This window comes from Pteropus medius, unplaced genomic scaffold (genome assembly GCF_902729225.1).
Source record: "Pteropus medius unplaced genomic scaffold, Ma_sr-lr_union100, whole genome shotgun sequence".
Classification (NCBI taxonomy): Eukaryota; Metazoa; Chordata; class Mammalia; order Chiroptera; family Pteropodidae; genus Pteropus; species Pteropus medius.
Genome location: NW_024344378.1, coordinates 3,646,983 through 3,667,108, shown reverse-complemented (window position 1 = coordinate 3,667,108; position 20,126 = coordinate 3,646,983). Strand labels below are relative to the sequence as shown.

Here is a 20,126-nt window from a genome sequence, read left to right as displayed (position 1 = left end):
ATTTTCTGCTAGCATTTTGCTTTTTGTCCCTCTGTCTGGCACACCCCTGCCCCAGATGGCCACATGGCTCGCTTCCTCAACAATTCTACATTTCGACTTTTCGCTGAGGCCTTCGTCTTCCATGAAGCCCCGCCTCCCCGCCACTTTCTCTCTGTAGCCCTCGTGGTCATCTGACTTCGTATTTGAGAATTATCTGTCTGCTTTCACTGAGCTCTGTGAAAAGGGTCTTTGCTGGTTTCGTCGTTCACATCTGTATCCCCAGCATTAGAACCATGCCCGGCCTATAGCATGCCCCTACTAAATATTTCTAAATGAGTGAACGTGTGCCTGAACAAATGGCTGGGTTGGAGACTAAACACCTTCCTAAAGATTATGACACGTGTTGCCAAATTGGCACCTGTAAGGGTTTTTCGAGATACACGTAGACCAGAAACGCATAAAAGTATGTTCCCAACAGCCTTTATAGTGGCGGACTCATCCTGTTGTTTTTCATTTTGCCAGTCAGCTAGATGGCAAACATGATATTCTTTTGCTGATTTTATTCTTTATTAAGACTGCAAATTTTTTTTTTTCATAGCCACCCATCATAGAAGAGCAGCTCTCACTCTTCGGGTCTCTTTTGTTAGAGAGGGTTTTTGTTTGTTTGTTTGTTTTTTTAACCCTTTTCCTCCCCTTCATCCCAAGTCCCCGGCAAGGGCCCTGAGGCCACCACGATTGTCTCAGGGTTATCGGGAGTCACTTCCTGGTACTGAGGCCTAACTTCCTGTAGCGATGGTATGATCTGATTCTGTTAGCACACTAGGAGCGGGAGGACAGCTATGGGGAGGCAGTCATGGTGTCTTCCATGGACTGAATTGACACTCGATTGATTGACCCATCCCTAGACTATCTTTTCAACTAGAGCAAAGATGCTATGCTTTCAAATAATTCTTATTATTGAAATAATTCATGATCATTGGTGACCACTTAGAAAATGCCAAGAGGTAGAAGAAAAAAGTATCCAGGATTTCCACTAGCTAGATAATTATTTTGATATTTACCGTTAAGTTTTTCTTACATTGCCTCTGGTCTTTTTCGTTGCATATTTTTAATATAAATTTTATAATTCTGTATATGCTGGTACCAATCTTTTCATCTAAAACTGTAGCAATCATTATTCATGGCTTTTTTTTAAACAAACATTATCGTATACATTAAACAAACATTTCTGTACAGTTTCATGCCTGCATAACTTTTCATGGATTAGATAAATTTCATACTATTTCTTACATTTGGATGTAAAGTCCCCGTTGCCCCATCACCAGTATTATCAGTAAAAATGCCATCGTATCTTCACATATAATGCTTTTTCACTTTTTAGAGTTCTTATGGGATACATTCCCAGAAATGAAATCGTGTCAGAGTTCATGAACATCGTTACTGCCAAATTGTTTTTCCAAAGAGCCGTGAACTTGCACCGCCAACTGCAGTGTTTGCAAGCGGAGCTGTTTTATGTCAGTTCATTTGTGTCACATGGAAACGGGTCATCGACCTGTCCCCCCTTTGGATCTGTAACAGTTGGAACTTCAGAATAAATACTAATAAAATCTTAAGTCAACTCTGGTGGTGGCAGTTCAGCAGCCTCCTATGGCAGCTTGTTGCAAATTTTAACAGCCCAAAGGCTTTCCAGTTCCTTTTATTTTCTTGTCTCCTCTGTTATTTTCCTCCCGCTTAGGTTTAAAACATGTTTTCTTTTTGTTTGTTTTTCGTTTTTCTCCCTCCTGGCTGCAGTTAAGCCTTAGTACTTCTTGTTCTGTCTTTGTTGATTAATGAGTATAATTGACCCCTGCTGTCTCTATTATACAAGCCATAGCAATTTGTTTTTATGTAGCAGTTATTTTCTGAGCTGTCACAAAACTGCCTTACAAAGAGAGCTCATTATCAGCCTGAAGGAAAAAGAATTTTAAGTGATGAAGTGAATAAAGGTCCCCAAGAGAAGGAAGAGGAAGAGAATTCTAGGTTGTTCAAATATTCAGGGAAATGAGAGCATTCTAGGGCCAAGATAATTCATTGTTGCTTACGTACCCAGCAAGACTTAGTTTCTCTTGAAAGTATTAGATTAAAAATGGCTCTTCGTGGAGAGCCTTGAAGACTGGATCCAGAGCAGCGAATGTTGATTCAGGAAACCGAGGAGCCTGACATTTTGTGGAGTGGCTCGAAGCCCATTGGAGGTTGGGGGTTATGAGCTGGTTACAGAAAACCCAGCTAAATGTCAATCAGGGCAGTCGAGGTGACTTCTAAGTTGAAAAGTTTTATCTGAACAGGTATTGACCATGAAAAATACCTAGATTTCATGTCTATCAAAACATACTTTACTATCCATTTATATCAGTTTTTCCCCCCAATTTTCCCCTTCCCCCATGACTTTGGTGAGATTTCCTCACTCACAAAATCAACGAAGGGAGTGGCAGAGGTCCAGGGAAGAGATACGCATCTGAGAATTTGATCCAAAAGTTTCAGAGCACTGCCTTCAAAGTGGAGGCTTATGTTAATTGTACAGAAACTCGCATTACTTTGTTTTTGTTTTGCTTTTGAATATTCAGAAGAAAGGTGGTTTGATCCCTTTCCAGAAGCCTCTGATGCAAGAGCATTTGGCTGGAGGAACGGCTCTGGGGCGAGTGGTCGGGGCATGGCGGGTGGCAGATGTGCAGAACCTGTTCAGAACTAGCTAGAAAGAGTACACAGCGTCTCGAAACCCTGAGACTTTTTGCCTCCTTGTTGGAGAGAAATGAGAGATTGTCAGTCAGTGTAGAATGACGGGGATGTCTTCGAAGGAAGGAGGTCCCAGTGCCGTGATGGTCAGCAGGGCGTGGGAGGCTCAGGGTCCATTCCAGGCCAGAGGAGGACAGCTGCCTTTCCCATTAAGCTCCCATCTTTGTAAACATTGGGTGAGGTCAGCCTCCTTAATGAAAAGAATACTGTTTTGTACTTGTGGGTACATTTGAAGGTAGGAGGCATCTGGCACCTTTTCTTTAATAAAGAATGGGGTGAAGGGTTAAAGAAATACAAATTAGTAGTTGATAGATTGTCACGGGGATGGGGAGCACGGCAGAGGGAACGCAGTCAGCATTAATACGTTGGCTAGATGGAGGGCCAGGGGAGGGAGGGAGCAATTGGGGGGGATCGTTTTATGAACTGTATAGATGTCTAACCAATGTACTACATACTTGAAACTAATTAAAATAAATAAATTAAAGAAAGAAAGAAAGAAAAGAATTTCGGTAGTCACCCTGCAAGCGTGAGATTCAGTAACCAAAGTCCCCATGTTAAGCGAATTTGCAGGTGTGAATTTCTGACAATATGGGGGAGGGGAGAGATCCCCCTGATTTCTTTTGCATCAAAAATATACTTAAATTGCTTATAGATTTATTTTACACACACTTAAACCAATAAAGAGAGAACACTAAACGAAGTGTATAGTATCATTTCTTTAATCCTAACAAAATGTATAGTATCTGTTAATCCTAATTGATACCGTCTTTGTCATTTCCCGTGCCATCCCGTGTTCACAGGAAATGCAGATACTCATAAAGAGGTATTTTCCTATCTAGGTCAGGCCACACGCCCAGCGCCTTTCTTATTTTATGGTTTAGAACTGCTTTTTCTCACCCTCTCCCGTGTCTTCTCGTGGTGGTCATGATGGACATACATGGTATAACTGCAGTCCCCTGCCCCCATCCCAAAATGAAATGAATCAAGAAAGGGGGAAAAAAAAGTGTTTCATTCGACCCTCATGAAATCTGATGTGCTCTCAGACTTAAGGAAGAGCTTCATCTTTCGGGGGCCTACCCTTGTACCCCTTATGAGTGACACACCGTAAAGCTGCTCATTGGTCTGAGAACTCGCTTGATTAAGGCTGTTGTGTTGGTGTTTTGTCCTGCACAGGCTACCCTGGTCCGGACTTTGACTGGGCAGATTATCACAAGCAGCATGGAACAGAAGAAGCACCTCCCTTCTGCTTCAAAAACGTAAGAAGCTCGTTTCTCGCCATTCCTCTTGTCGTAGATGTTGCTGGCCATGAGTGTTATCAGTCGCTTTCCATTTCTTGAGCAAGATGAGAGTGCTGTGTACCGGGGGGGTCCCGAAACCCTTGTAGTTTTTGAAAAGTCCTCCTCGCAGCTTGTGTATTAGGATAATACTGGACCATAGTAGCAAATAGACTGCTAAGTGTATAGCGGCCCAAACATGGTATAGGTTTATTTGTTCCTGTCCTCACCTGAGTCTGGTGAGCAGGTAGGAAAAGAGATCCAGGGAAGACGGCGCTGGTTCTAAGCACTCTGGCTGTGTGGACACGTACTCCTCCACTCCCCTCCCGCTGGCGAGGACGGTCACTTAGCTGCACTGGGCCGCATGTGAGGCTAGGATGTGCCCAGCTATGATTTCCTACTGTGGAAGAAGGAGGACAAACTGGTGACCAGCTAGCCACCTGTGTCACCGTTAGTAGGCACTTGCTATGGAGTGTGAAATTGATAAGCCTATTGATAGAGGATTCTCTCTTCCTAAGGAATATGACATCATTATTATTTTTTTGTCTTGGATTACTTTAGTAGGATGCTGGTCCAACGATTTTGTCCTTGGCTCATTTTAAGCCCCTACCTTGTTCAAATAGAGCATATTGGCATAATCATAGGATTTTTGTGACACATGAAACCAGTGTGTGTGTGTTCATACATGTGTGTACTTGCCTTCTAAGGTTGGTTGTATTAAGCGGTTTATAAATTATTCATTTAAACTTCATCGACCCGTGGAACTCTGAAAGGAGACATGAATTAGTGTCTCCGTTTTAAGAATGAGACATGAATGTATAGCCCGGTGTGTCACACATGCATTCAGTGACGAAAGTTAATGCCTTATGGTAAGAAAAGCGACAGCCCTCGGCTGGGGAACTGCAGCCCCTGCGGTGCTGAACGCTCCCGAGTCAGGGTCTTGTTTTCCGGCCACGGGCTCCTTCCGCTGACCCGTCGCCGCTTCACCCATCAGTTGTGCTATGGGGCTAATAAATCATGAGGACGGAGGACTGAGAGGTGGAAGGTGTTGGCTCAACAGAGAGAAAGAAGCTCAGCCAAGTCAAAGACGGATCGTGGAGAATGGAGCAGGTCGATTACCGTGTCAACTTGTACCCTGAATACAGAAACGAGTCAGGGCTCCTTGGATGGTTAAACGAACTTTCTGCTTGGATGACGTGGCCTCTGCACAAAGATCGTTCTCCTCGCTTTGAAGTTCAGGTGTATGAAGGGGACAGCTGTGTCACCTTTCCTCCGTGAGGATCACAGCCGGTTCGCGCTCAAGGCTTACGAAGTCCAGGCCAATGTTATTCGACTTCTTACCATGCTGATGTCACTTGTGGCAGAAGCTTCTGTCCTTTAGGATCATGGAGACGCCTCATCACATCCCCAAACCTCTTCGGCTTTGAGCCTTCCACTTGACAAGAGCACAAAAATCCGTCCCTGATTCTTTAGCTTTGGGAAGAAAATCCTCACATCTCCCCCAGTTCTGTTTTTAAGGAGTTGCTTCTTCTGTGATAACACAGTTCCACCAAGGCTCCTTTTTATCTGTCCTCTGCTCCCATTCAGCCAGCTGTCGTCTACACGGATTTTAATAGTGGAGCAAGTAGCCACGTCGCTGGGTGGCCTCTGAGCTCCCAGGATGTAGGTGCCCAGACTAATTTCTTGCAGTAAATACACTGGTGTATTCGTTAGGATACAAATACACACACCTACCCCCCTTGTTCCTGGCTCCCCATTTATTTAATCGACAGGATTGTCATCTGCCTGTTGGTGTATGCATTGTATTACTGGCACCTCGCAGAATTTTGTTAGCTTGTTAAGAGTGCTCTTTAATGGGTTGCTTATTGCGAATGCGTTTTTTAATCACACGTCTCGCGTGTACCAGAGGAGAGGTTGTGTGGGAGTGGGTGCGTGGCCAACATGTCCCTGAGGATGCTCACCAATCAGAAGCCGCTCCGACATGGATGGACACAGCCACATACTGCACTGATCCTCTCATAGAGAGCAGCGAGAAACTCTGGACGGAATAAAAAAAAAAACAGCTACCTCAGGGATGTGGAGAATGAGCAAAAGCAGGCAGTTTCCGGAAGGGAACAGCTGTTCAGAAGACAGGAGAAGCATGGGGGGCGGGGTCGTCCCAACGTTTTCAGACTCGTGGCCCGAGGTCAGTCACAGCTGACGACATACGGGATGACTCGAACAGCAGTATAAAATGTACAATTTTCCTGGCCCGATGAACCCAATAACAGAATCTGGGGAGCCACAGCTACTGAGAATTGAAGGGAGTTCTAGGGGGCAGCCAGGAGGAGGAGCCGGAAATTCTGTGTATAAACGCTGCCTAAAACTTTGGCCGATCCCTGAACCATGTATTGGCCAGGCAAACTCCCAGCAGCCTGGTTTCTAAGGATGAAAGAAAAGAACTGAGATTTAAGCTGCTTCTCAAGAGACAGAGTCCAACCAAGTTAATTGCTTTCTCGAACAGAAAAATCAACGCTTCTGGGAGGAATATAACATAACCCAGAGTTTCCATGACATAACATTTAAAACATCCGGAATTCAATCCAAAATTGCTCAACACATGAAGAAATAGGAAAATCTGACTCATTCTCAGTGGAAAAGATAATCAGCTGAGACCAAACCCGACGTGACCCAGATGTTGGTGTGAGCAGGCAAGTATTTTAAAGCCGCTGTTATAACTAAGCTCCACGGTGGAAAGAACTGGCTCCCAAGTGTGGTCCTTAGGCCAACAGCTTCAGCATCACCTGGTAACTTGTTGGAAATACAGAATCTCTGGCCTCAGCTCAAATCAACTGAGTCCCAGACTTTGGGGTGTGGCCCAGCTGTCTGTGTTTTTAAAAGACTATCGAGGTGATTCTGGTATACCCTAAAGTTTGAGAAGCGTCGACGTAAAGGAAGATATTCTCATAATGAATGCAAAGATAGGAAGTACCAGAACAAAAGTAGAAAGTATAAAAAAGAGACATTCTAAAACTGAAAAATAGAATATCTGAAATGAGCAAATTCATTGGAAAGGCTCACTAGCAGGATAGAGATGCTAGAGGGGAGAGTTCATGACCTTGAAGATAGAAATGATCCTATGTGAAGGACAGAGAGAAAAAAAGATGGGCAGGTAGTTTGGGGAAAGATGAAGAGAATTTCAGGGACACTATCATATGTAACTGGAGACCCAGAAGAAATGGCCACAGAAACTATGGAAGAAAAAAAAAATAACGGCCCCAAATTTACCAAAGTCACTGAAAGATCTTAAATTTACAGATTCAGGTGTCTCATAAATATGAAGAAACCCAACGTAGTTCAATTGTTGATAATCAACTATAAAGAGAAAAATTTTGAAAATATCCAGAGAAAAATGATGCATTTTAAAAAGAAGGACAACAATCTGAACGATGGCAAACTTCTCATCGGGAAGAACGGGGACCAAAAGACAGCAAACCGACTTCCTTCGAGTACCAAAAGAAAGAGAAGAGACTGTGATTCTGTGTCCAGTAAAAATATACTTCAAGAGTGAAGCTAAAAACAGACCCTTAACCAAAGAAAACAAAGAAAAAATGCTCAACATTGTCAGTCATAGGGAAAACAAGTTAAAACCATCATGAGAGACCATTAGACCTACCTATGGGAATGGCTAAAATTTGAAAAACTGGCAACATCAAGCGTTGGTGATGATGTTTAGCAACTGGAACTCCATATGCTGCTGAAGGGAACGCAAAATGATATATTGGAAAATAATCTGGCGGGTTTTTTTTTTTTTTTAAAGAAAAAACCTACATTTACCATATGGTACAGCAATCTTATTTCTAAAGAAGTGAAAACAATGTTATAGGCTGCATTATGTCCTTCCAAAATTCACGTGTTGCAGTCCTAACCCCCAGGACCTCAAATGCGACTGTATTTGGAGTTAGCCTTTAAAGAGGCGATTAAGGTAAACGAGGCAATGTGGGTGGGCCCTAATCCAGTATGACTGGAGTCTTTATAAGGAGAGGAGATATTAAAACACAAGCATGGACGAAAGACACACGGTGACACAGAGAAGATGGCCATCTACAAGTCAGAGAGATTGGCCTCAGGGGACTTCAACCCGGCTGACACCCTGATCTCAGACTTCCAGCCTCCAGGACTGTGAGACAATAAAATTCTGTTGTTTAAGGTGTCTGGTCTGTGCTGTTTTGCTATGGCAGCCGGGGCCGACTGAGATTCTTATGTTCGCACAAAAACTTGTGCTTGAATGTTGATAGCAACATTATTTACAATCCCCCCAAACTGGAAGCGACTCAGATGTCCTTCAAATGGGTGGATCGTCTGTGAGACCTCCGCTTAAGGACTCGGGGTGGAATAGAATGAACGACTGATTCGTGCAGTAGCACGGATGACTCTCACCCATTTTGCTAGTGAAAGAAGCCAGACTCAGAGGCTTCAGAGCACATGACTCCATTTATGGGACATTATGGAAGAGGCGGAGTTATAGGAGCAGAAAAGAGATCAGTGGCCCAGGAATTGGGAGCCTGGGAGGAGCTGGTTACTGAATGAATGGCCAGTGTGAGCGTGTTTTGGAGGCGAAGGGGCTGTTCTGTGTCTCGGTCATGATGGTGGCCATATGACTGTCTGCACTCACCTCACAGCCCTGCCCACGTCGAACAGCGCTCCAGAAAGAGGGAATTTTCCTACGCATAAATTTTTAAAAAGCAAACTTAGAAAATAGATAAAAAGACATAAAGAGGCAAAAAGCACCAAGGCAAAATAAAGGCCATTTCAGGTAACAGAAAACTCTGGGAATCCATCACCAGCACAACTGCACTTAAAGAAACGGCGAAGGACATTCTTCAGGCTGAAGGAGGGTGAAGCCAGGTGAGGACCCATCAGATACGCCCAGGTCTGATGTCAGAGAGGAATATAGGGAAGTAGAAATGGGATTTGTAGCTCAGAGATTCTTTCTGTAGGAATAAGGATGCGAATGGGAAGGGGAAGAGAGAACATATTCATCCTCTCGCTCATTCAACACGTGTTATTAGGCGCCTACTGTGTGCGTGCAGAGTTCTAACTTCTGGTGTGGTTCTTTTCCTCGTGAGTGGCGGGAAAGACAGACAAGCGAACGAGCCCGGTCATCTTATGAATAATGGCCGTGTGCGTGCCCGCGTGCGTGCGTGCGCTTTGCCGCTGCATCAGCTGGCCGGCCGAATTGCCGCTCGCTGTCTTGCTGTGATGCATCCTGCTCAGTGTCACTTCTCTCTTTCAGACGTCATTCAGTCGGGGTTTCACAAAGAACATGAAACTGGAAGCCGTGAACCCCAGGAATCCAGGAGAACTCTGCGTGGCCTCTGTCGTCAGCGTGAAGGGGAGGCTGATGTGGCTTCGCCTGGAAGGTACGTCATCAGTCATTCTGGAGAATTGAGGGTCCGTTCAGAAATGGTGCGGTGCAGACGACGCCAGCACTTCTCAGAAGTGCCCCTTTTGTGTCCCTTTTATTCAAACAGATCTTCAATTATTCAGTGTTCTTAAATAAGTGAAACTAATCAAATACAAATTTGTTCAGAGGCTTTCATCTTAACTAATAATTTCATGAAATGAGATGCTGGCGTGATAATTATGTTTGGAACATGGTGGTCTTTTCACATCTATGATTATAAAAGCTAATGTCACAATTAAATTAATACGAGTCACTAATACTGGTATTTGAGGTCTTGGTTATTATGAGGATTGAATTATATATTTGCATTTTTTTAATGTGGATAATACCCTTGACTTTGATTTCTTCCGTGGATGTTTAGTTTTTCCTCAAAATAGTAATTGGTGATGACTTTCTCCCCAAACAGATAATAAACAGGATTTTAGGTTTGTTTGTTGAATGGTGTTTAAACTGTTTTTAACAGCTACATTTTATTTACAATTGTACAAATAATTCCCAGAACGATGTCCTTTGTCAAGAAAACCCTGATCAGATTTTAGAATTAAAATAGAAAACTATATTTTCTACATACATTTACATATTCATATCTTCAGTGAGAATTAAAATTAATTTAATCGCTAAAGTTTTCCCATCTTTTTTAATTTAAAATTCTTTGGGATTTTTTTTTTTTGTTTGCTTGTTTGTTTTTCAGTTTCATACTACTCAGTCGTTATTTCAGATATATGTGGAAAAACAGTACGATCGCGATATGAATAATAAAACGTGACCTTTCCTGGTCTGTATGTTAAATCTTATAACATGCTCATACCGCCATTGGAATAGAAGTTTGGAAGGCCATAGAATCGCTGCTAATACCTTCATCCCTATTTCTGCAGTAAGCAAGTCTAAAAAGCATTCAAAGTTTTTAGGGAGGCCTACCATCTCATCGACATGATCCCTCCAGAGAGTGGGGAGGGAAGGGAGCAGTGACTTTATGAAGAATGTCATTAGGTGCCACGAATTCCCAGAAAATAGCTTAAAACGTGACTGTGGCTTCGGAATTTCAGTTGGAAATAAGAGGGAATTCTCAAAAACTTTATTGCTTAGTGGGTTTTCAAGTAGAGTGGACTGTAGTCAGAATTCCCCCACGTGTAGACACAGGCAGAGCGGTGGTGATATTTCTGCAGCTCCAGAGATAGAATGTGACCTTATTTTTATTACTACATGGAAAGTTGGGTCAACTGCTCTTGGGGAAACAGGAGCCCTTCTGGGGTTTCGAACCCCCAACTTGGACTTGCTACCTAATATCCCGCTAAGCCATATTATGAGATTGGAGTCTCGTTTGCGTTATTAATTTGGAAACAAAAAACGGTGCAGTTCAAAGCCCGTGTTGCGTCATTATCATTTAACACGTTATGGTTGAAATTCTTTGGCAGTCATAATTTATTTAGCAGTCTGTGCTTCCAGAGCGTTTCACAGCTGCTAATTACCTAACACAGACAGCAGCGGGAGAATCCTGAGTTTTAGATGGAGAAACCAGCCAGGCCATTAACGTATGTCTGAGGTTGACTTTCACTGCCGTTGACATCTTTGTTGCTTAATTCTGCAGACCCCGCAGCTTCCCAAGTCTTAAAAAGAGTGATGAGCGACATTTAGTGTATATTTAACAATTTGGACACTGTTTTCTCCTCATTGCTGTTTTTCTTTGGATATACGTTTCGGGTTTTACAGCGGTGACACGTAAGTCAGTTCGTGGCAGCTCTTTCTCTTACTCTCCAGGGTGCTTTCATCCTGGAGTAATGAAAATTAGCATTAGGAAGCCGATCAGAAAGTAAATTGGGGACGGCCAGAGGAAAGAAGGATTGCGGGGCTGGGAGACAGGGGTGAAGGGTTAAAGAAGGACACATTAGTAGTCGCTAGAGGGTCACAGGGATGGGGAGCACGGCACTGGGAATGCAGTCAGCATTAGTGTCATGGCTAGGCGGAGAGCCAGAGGAGAGACAGAACAATTAGGGGGATTGTTTTATAAACTATATAAATGCCTAACCAATGTCCTTTATACTTGAAACTAACAAAATAAAGTTTTTTAGAAAAGAAACACACACAAAAACAACAACAACAAAACAAAATGGCCCCCGAAAAAGAAAATAAATTGTCCATTTTTCGGTCCTTACATATTTAAAGAAAAAAATTTAAACATTCAGTTGAATATCATCTACCTGGAATGAATCGGTCAAAAATATGCATTTGTGAAATCAAAGTAAGTAAAATTCCATTCGATTTCCTTGAATTTGCTTGAATTTTGTTGTTGTTGTTTTTGTTTTCGTTTTGTTTTTTGGCCCTTAATGAGCATTTGCCTTTTAAGATGACAGCAAGCTTACCGACAATTATTTCTCATTATTTCACCGTTTTATGTACATAGAATTTTCTTTCCTCTGTCCTGAGGACAAAGTGTTATAGCTTCACCATGGTCACTCTGTGGCTGTTAAAATATTTTTATGATGATGGCACTTCTGATTATAGACCATTTATTTGACACTTGAAATTTATAAAGTACTTCCTGACAATTTATAAGTTATTTTTGTGCATTAAATTGATTTGAATTATTTTCAACAATGGCTAATTGACGACTTTTAGGTCATTAAAATGATCCTTTTAATGTAACATTTACCTCCTCCTGAAGTCACATAGTTCTTTTAAGTGTCTATAAAGGAGCTGATGTTGAAGAGGGAGCAATGAATAAGATAGACGAGGTTAGCGTAACATTATTTTCGGTGCATATTTGGAACGAATTTCAAGCTCTCACAGGCCGCCGACAGCGAGCACGGGCAGTCGACGGTGACACGGCTTTGTGTTTTGGAAAGGACGTCATTGCTTTCTCGTGCGGTGTATTCCGTTCCAGGCAGTCACAGCTACGGTTCTGAGTAGTGTCCATCTAATATACATCACCTTCAGTTTTAAGACCTCCGGCATTGCAGACACACACACACACACGCACACACTCACTCACACTGGCTCACACGCTGGCTGGCACCTCTGTCTGCGATTCTCACAATCCGAGTCACCTCACGTCCACGTCAGGTCATTTTCTTAGGGGACAGGTAGGGTGTGGGTGTTCCATTCGCCCTCACAGCCTGTCATCTAAGAGCATCTGCGCCTTTGCATTGTCTTCCTTGGTTCCTCTCATCCTTGTCATCGTTAATATCATTTCCCACTTAGAAGAGATGCGACGTGCTCCATATCTCTGAACAAGAAGCATCTTAGCTTTCGAGCTGAGGGAGAAATTCCTTTTGTGTCATAAATGGTATTATGACCAGCAGGCTTCCTTTCTGCTCTAAGTTACTCAGACAGCGACTTTTGTAGAGATCTTTAGAACGTGAGCACCAAAACCTCGTTTTGAAATTGGGAGCGCCATGGTGAACGGACACAGACAGGCGGGGTCTCGGTGAGTTCCCTGTGGATGTAGGGACAGAAGGATGGCCTGTGGGGTTCGTTACCCTGGGCGCAGTTCCACTTAGTGACACCTGCTGCATGAATTTCCCTCTGTGCATCTGTGCTCGGTATGGCTTTGGACAGCAGCTTTTTCGACTCCAGGAATTGCATCTCCTCCCCGTGAACTTCACACTCCATACTGACAAGCACAGAACGTGCAGGGTCCAGCACACGTGTGGTCCCTGGTTTCCGCAGATGGCAGCCATCGTGGGCCACACGCGGACTCTCTAAGTCTGTGCCTCAGGTGGAGTTTCAGCGTAGGTGTTTCAACACGAGGTGCAGTGACAGCTCGAGGAAGGGTATGATCTCTCCTTTTCCAAACTCTTAGGAAGTGCGTGCACCTAGACTTGTCCAGTGCCAGTTTCTGATCTATCTGTGATTTTCTCTCAGCCTCATGGCGACGGCGCGCTAGACCTTGGCACATGGTCCTCTGCTGGCTTCCTATTCTCCACTTGCTTTACGTGTCAGACGTCCCTTCCTGTTGGAACGCAGCACAGTGCCTCGCAGGACACGTCCCTGACCAGGCCAGGCTCACGGGGACCACAGTCTCACCCATAACCTGTGCTACTGTAGTGTCCTTACCTCGCTTACAACTATGCCGCTCGGAGTGACGGCTTCTACATCTGTCATGTGCACGTTCACGTAATCCTGTATTTTGCCCTCGTCTGCTCCCTGTTCGCAGCTTCTGCCCGGTGCTGCCCACACTTAAGTTGCCCTGCTTTCTCTTTTCTAGAGGGAAAACCTCCCGCCCTCTGCCGGGGCTGAGGTAGGGGACCTAGAGGTCTAGCTGCTTTGTAGAGAGATGTTCAACCTGTCTTCCGTCGGTACAGCCCGTCCATCCCTTGCCTCCACACTCCACTCTGTCTTGGGTCTCGAGGCCTGAACTGCCTTGCTTCTTGCCTTCTTTGTCTGCTGTACTTCGTACACTCTCAAATATTTGACAAATGAATAATCGAGTAAGTGAATGAGCGAATCACATAACATACCAGGTCACGGTTCATGGAGTTTTTTGTCCCTGAGCTCCTGGTGGCAAAACCTGATTCCATGTCAGACGTAGCGGACGAGGGCCCACACCAGGGCTTGAAAAAGCGTTTTGATCCAGGGCCTAGGTTGCTCCCGTGCCAGATTGCTGGAAAATTAAATCTACTTTGGACCAGATGATTATATTAGAGCATTCCTCCTTTCGACTTAATTATAAAAGAAAACCCGATTTTGTGGAAAATAGAATATAGGCGATCGCGAGTTGCCTGGGGAAATGGTGGAGGCTTATCGTTTTCATCGAGGTGGCTGGTAAACGATAAGTGTCCTCTCCGTGGCCGGTCAGTCCCTCTCTTGGCCCCATTGTCCCCTCTCGTTTGGTTTTCTCTTCCTCTTGTTAAGAAGGTGAATACACATTCTTCCTCATCTCTTGCTTCGATGGTCGTTTTTCTGTGTGTATTTTTTGTTTGTTTGTTTGTTTGTTTTTTTACTGAGGATGTGTTTTCTTTCTACAAGTTTCTCTGCAACGATGCGCAATTCTCCGTCTCCAGGTTGGTCCCGCCCCGTTTCTTCTTCTCAGCATCTGACCTATGTGGATCCCTCCTTCAAAGCCCCCCACCCGCCTCGCCCCGCCATCTTTTCCAGAACACCGGCTGGGCACGGTCCTCTTCCTCCCCGTGACTTGTCCTGAGACGGACGTTCTTGGTTTCACCTTTGTTCTGCTTTCCTCACATGTAACAGTCAGCGTTCTTCCCAGCCGTTCTCTCCCCCGGCGCCCGTGCCGTCTCATCTTCCTCCGTGACTTCGAGTGGCCATGACGCCACTCCCGGCAGACACATCCGCGGCTCTCTCACTTTTACCCACGTGCACGGCATCTCCGGGCGCACTCAGTTTCCCGACCGGGCCTCCCCGCCGTGGCCCCGGCGTTTGCTCTTCAAGTTTCCAGTCTGAGCAAACAGCTCCGTTATTTCCCCGCGCCAGACACCGCAGAGTCGTCCCAGTTAGAAAGAAACCCTGGAATTACTCTTGTCTGTTTGCTCCCACACCGACCCCACGTGGCTCGTCACTGCGGTGTCCCCTCTGCATCTGTGTCTGTCTCTTCTTACTGCTACGTCGTCACCCCTGCCTCTTAGGATTTCAGTAGTCTCCCATCTGCTCTCTCTGCCATCTTCGTGGGGCTCTCAGAGTTGGCTTTGTGAAATGCGGGCCTCGCTTTCCTTCCAGCATCCTGAGAGTCTGCATTTCTTACGGAGTAAAGACTCGAGTTCCATCACGGGGCGTTCTAGACCCTTCCCACGTACACGCCGGCCTCCTAGATGCAAGATCTCGAGTGCTTTGTGAGTTTAAAATCCTTTTTCTTGTTTGTACAGCTCTATAAAATGTATACGAGCATGGCTTCTCCCCTGTGGGATGGCTGCGGGGAGGGGCCACGTGGGTCGGTGTCTATAAAGTACTGAGTTGTGTTTGGCGCGTCATCGTGAAGGCCCAGGATAGGCGGAGGGGGTGACGAGCAAAACAAAGGCAGTAACTCTTCATTTCAATGTCACCTCCCCGCACAGAGCCTGTGCTCCGTCTGAGCAGACGACCCGTCATGTCTGTTAACCGTGAGCCGTTCCACAGGGCTGTGTCCCATCTTTGCCTGCCGCATGGCACGGTATTTGTCCACAAGTTCATGTGCACTCTGCTTGCGCGGTGCCTGCTGAACACGCGCGAGGAATAAATAAAGTCTTTGTTCCTGAAAGCGATTTCGGATACGGCAGCCCCTTACGAAGCGCTGTTCTGCAAACCAGATTTTGAAGTGGGGAGATATTTTATACGTGTAGGCTAAAATTCAAAAACTCCTTGGTCAGTTTTTTCGCACGCTCGGTTCAGTTCTAGGAAACGACCTTCCACATCGTCGTCAGCGGGAGTGCTACCAAAATACAGATTTCTGGGGCCGCCACAGGATCCCAGGAGCAGGGCCTGGGGATCTGCATAAAGTCGCCCTCTCCAGATGACTTATACACACTGGCGTCCGCAAAGGACTCTAGGGGATCAAATGGGCAAATCGTGGCATGGTTCAGAGAGACTTGTGCGAGGCAGCCTTTCATGTTCAGGAGGCCAGGTGCAGAAAACTGCCCCTTAAGCATCCCCAGAATCTGTGGAAAAGTCAGGTGGTTAGTAAGCGTTTCGCAGAGACTGGCGAAAATAAAACAAAGGAAAATGCTAATATGAAAATAATTACATTTCAAGCCACTGTGGGTGGTTTTAAAATCTCTAAAAAGAGGTTCGGGCTGCATGAGACTTTTGGGAGCAGCTGCTTCAGCAAGTCAGCATATGGGAGCAGTATTTCCTGCAGGAAGAGGAGGTGACCTAACTATTAGAACTGTCTATGGGGACAGGCCTCTGAGACTTCCAAATCTGTTTTGTCCCCATAGCCCATGCTGGGTTAAACAGGTTCTTGGTGGCCAGCAACAGAACCGGCTCTGGCTTTCTTAAGCAAAGGCTTTGCAGCAGGAACCGAAGCAGAGTGTGGGCTTTCCAGTTGTCATTGTGATGAATGAGACTTCTGATAAGAATCATGTCCTCACTGAAGAGACCTGAGCCCCTGAGCCTGACACCGTCTGCCTGCAGAGGCGGCAGATCTGGCTCTTTCCCCTTCTTGGTAGGCTGGCGATGGCTACCTCAGATTGGAATTCTGAAGAAGGGATAGGGGCCTTGAAAGAATAAGACGGATGTTAGACAGACCAGGAATAAAAATGAGGGAGAGAAAACTGGCCATCTCAACTGCTTTCTAAGGCTCTGGTGCCGGACTGCTCAGGTTCGAATCCCAGATTTTTCACTTGCTGTGCCTCAGTTTGCTCATCTATAAAACGGCGATGAAAGTCCCAGTGTCTTAAGGTCGTGGTGACGATTAAACACTTGGAGAAGTGTCGTCTACGGCCACGCCACCCTGAACGAGCCCGATCCCGTCTGATCTCGGAAGCTAAGCGGGGTTGGGCCTGGTTAGTAGTACTTGGATGGGAGACCACCTAGGAAGACCAGGTGTTGTAGGTATAAAAAAAAAAAAGAAAGAAAGAAAGAAAAGGGTCTGGCTCATAGTAAGTGTTTGCAGTCACGCGCGTGCGTGTTTCTCTCTTCCCACAAACACACTTAATCCCATTTTTATGGTTTTCCTTTTGGATTGTGTTTTCTACCATATCTTGATCTTGCCAGGCACAGCTTTGCTCCTCTCTCTATTCCTTAGGAATTTAGCTCCAGAGCTGACAAGGGGATACCCTAAAATCTTATTCCTGGATAGGCATCTGCGGATGGAAGGGAAGGAGTGTGACAGATGGCCCGTGGGTTTGTCAGCACCCGGGTGACAAACTTTCTTGCTTGCTCACGGATAATAAACTAGCTTTTCATTCTTTCAGTGCTTTACCTTTTAATTGCACACTGAGTCCATCACGATTTGATGTGACTTTTAACTATTAATGTGGGTACCGAAGAAGGTTCATTTGCTTCCTTAAATTCCTCTTGCCCTTCTTCCCATCCCAGCTTTCAACTGAGATACAGGAGTCATTCTGATTCTGTTATGGGAGCCAATGGAAGTCATTTATCTGCCTTACATTTGGCTCTTAGCCTCTCTCCTCACACCCCTCTTGCCTCTGGTCCCCCAGTAGCACCTCTCACTCCCGTGCTAGCCCATACTTGTTCTTGTCCATAATTTCCTGGGACATTTGATAGGATTGTGTTTCTAAGGAGATAATTCAGCATCCTTACAAGCCATCATTTTTTTTTCATCCTGGTGTTCTAAGTAGAACAGGTCATCTGCTAGATTAAGCCATGATGCAGTCTCTTGCAGTTAGAAAATATTTTATACATGTAGTGAAACTTTGTGGAAATGGATGGTGTTCGCTGGTCTGGGGGACAAAGTCTCCGGATACAGCAAATTGCAAAACTATTTTGAATTCCTAAGTGATTCTTACAAATTTATGTGCTAGTGCATTTGCTTTGTAAGTATGGAAAGCCTTTCTCCTCTGAACAGTGACATGATTCATAGTTTAGCCTTATTTCCTTTTAAGGTAACTTGTCCTTCATTAATTAATCTTATCTCTGTGGCAGTATCCTATTCACGTATGAGCTTTCTCCTTTGTTCTCTGAATATCTTGTGTTGTTTTGTTGTTATTGTGGTGATAGTGAGGGTTTGGTTGTAAAACAGGTAATTCATTCACAAGGGCCAACAATACAGAAAAGTATCTTTGGTCAGATTCTCTCTTCTACTCCTGTGCCCCCAGCCCACGGCCACTCAGTTCCTCTCCCAGAAGACACCTGCCATATTAGTATTTTGCATTTCATTCCAGATTTATCTCATGCACATATAAATATATGTTATTTCCTCCTTTTTGGACAGATGGTAGCATACTATATATACACGGCACTTTGCAACCGGCTGAATACTGTGTATTCAACAATCCTTATACGTCTTTACATATAAATATATAAAGAGGTTTCTCATATTTTCTTTATAGTGACAGAATATTCCATCATATGGAGGTGTGATAATTTATTTAAGTTTTTCCCCATAGATGGAGATTTATGCTTCCTGATGATTTTTGAGATGAAGATTCTAGATAAGAATGAATAAGTAGAATCCATACTGAATTGATGCAGCTGAAACAAATTCAGATATTGAGCATGGTCTTGTGTTTTCCATAAGAAGTTTTTCTATGAAATGATAAAGAATCTTGCAGTGGTCCTTAGGGGGAACATCTAGCTTTGCATAGGTCGTTTTGGCAATCCAAGAATAATCAAGAAAAGAGCATTGCATACATTTGTAATGGATTATTTGGTAAGCTACTGAGTCTCTAATCTTGAAAAATAAGGGGTTCTGTTTTAAAGGACTATTCTGAGTCCAGTCAGATGTATCTAGAATCATAAGGCTGATAAAGGGAAATAAAGAATTGGTACTTATCATTCAGAATAGGATTGGAAAAGTTTCAGAGTCAGGAAAACTTTCCTGGGTGATAAGTAACCCACTTTTCCAATAGTTCTTTTTTAATGCATGCCATAATGGGCTAGATTTGGGGGTGAATAGAGGCAGGACTATAACTTTCTTGAGTATGTGGTAGCTGACATATCATAGCTAATAAATATTTGTTTAATTGAATGGAAAGTATGATCAAAGAATTTTAAAGTACTGTAAAGACAACCTTACCTAAACATGAATCTGGAAATACAAATACATCTAGTAGATGAATTCAACCCGTTAGCAAAATTGTTGAGTAGCTAGGAAACGCAGGCTATTTTTGTGAGTCTGAAGATGAGAACATGTCCTGTATGATGGGGAAGCAGGTCAGCGACCCTCTTCATTGCACCCTCTGGGGAATCGTGTACCCTTTAGGATAAGAAAAATCTCCTCTACATTTGAAGCTACTTGGAGAGGTTCTTCACCTTTTGTTTGTTTTGGATGTCTTCTTACTTGTTTGATGATTTCCTTTACAAATAGGTTAAATATTGGTTGTGTTGACCTTAAAAAAATAGACAGCCATATATTTTTCCAGCAAAACGGGTTTATTTGGGAACAACAAAGAATTGCAATTCAGGACTTGTGGGCTAATGGCGACCCAGGGAAGTCTAGAAACACAGGAGACAAACTGTCTTTTATGGACTTGGGAGGGGCTTTTGTAAAGGAAGCCTCCATTGGAGGAAACCGAGAGTTCTAAGTGTAGTGAGTTCTCATTGGCTGAGCCACGGCAGCCTCCCATTGGCCGAGCCCAGGAAGACTCTTCCCTCCTGCTGCGGTAGTAAAGTAGTCTCACTTCCGGCTGGAGGTGGGAGGTGGACGGTCCGTCTCTTCCTTCCTGTAGGGGTCAGCCGTGCATGATGAGTGACCCCTGCGCCAGAGTTCTTTTTCGCCGCCATTTTCAGTGAGGTTTCCGTTGAGGCAGCAGTTCCTCCGTGGAGTCCTATGAGACAGCACCGATTTCTGTCGGTTCCACCACTTTGAAACGCAGCCCCGTACACCTGCCCGCCTTCGGCGCAGCTGACACGGCTCTTAAGGCACTGACTTTATGCCGAGACGAGGTTGGGGGCTGATGAGCCAGCGCGGGTTGCCCCGGCCGGCGTGCGGTTTGGGTGGCTCAGCTTTGCGAAGCGAGGCTGCTGGGCGGGCCCCGAGCCCACGTCCGGCGGCCGTCGCGCGGTGACACGGCGCGGCGAGCGGCCGTCCCCTGTCGCTTTCG

At 44.7% G+C, this 20,126-nt stretch overlaps 1 protein-coding gene and 1 pseudogene across 6 annotated transcripts in view; both read left to right on the top strand.

Moving 5' to 3' along the window:
• Positions 1–20,126, top strand: part of SFMBT2 (Scm like with four mbt domains 2) — a 185,251-nt gene that overhangs the window by 131,439 nt on the left and 33,686 nt on the right. For all 6 annotated transcript variants that reach the window (XM_039871030.1, XM_039871029.1, XM_039871031.1 and 3 more), the window contains 2 exons: positions 3,925–4,007; positions 9,301–9,427. In XM_039871030.1, the coding sequence (XP_039726964.1) occupies positions 3,925–4,007; positions 9,301–9,427 (210 nt within the window). The remainder of the gene's footprint in view (positions 1–3,924; positions 4,008–9,300; positions 9,428–20,126) is intronic.
• Positions 16,835–16,956, top strand: LOC120609795 (uncharacterized; annotated as a pseudogene).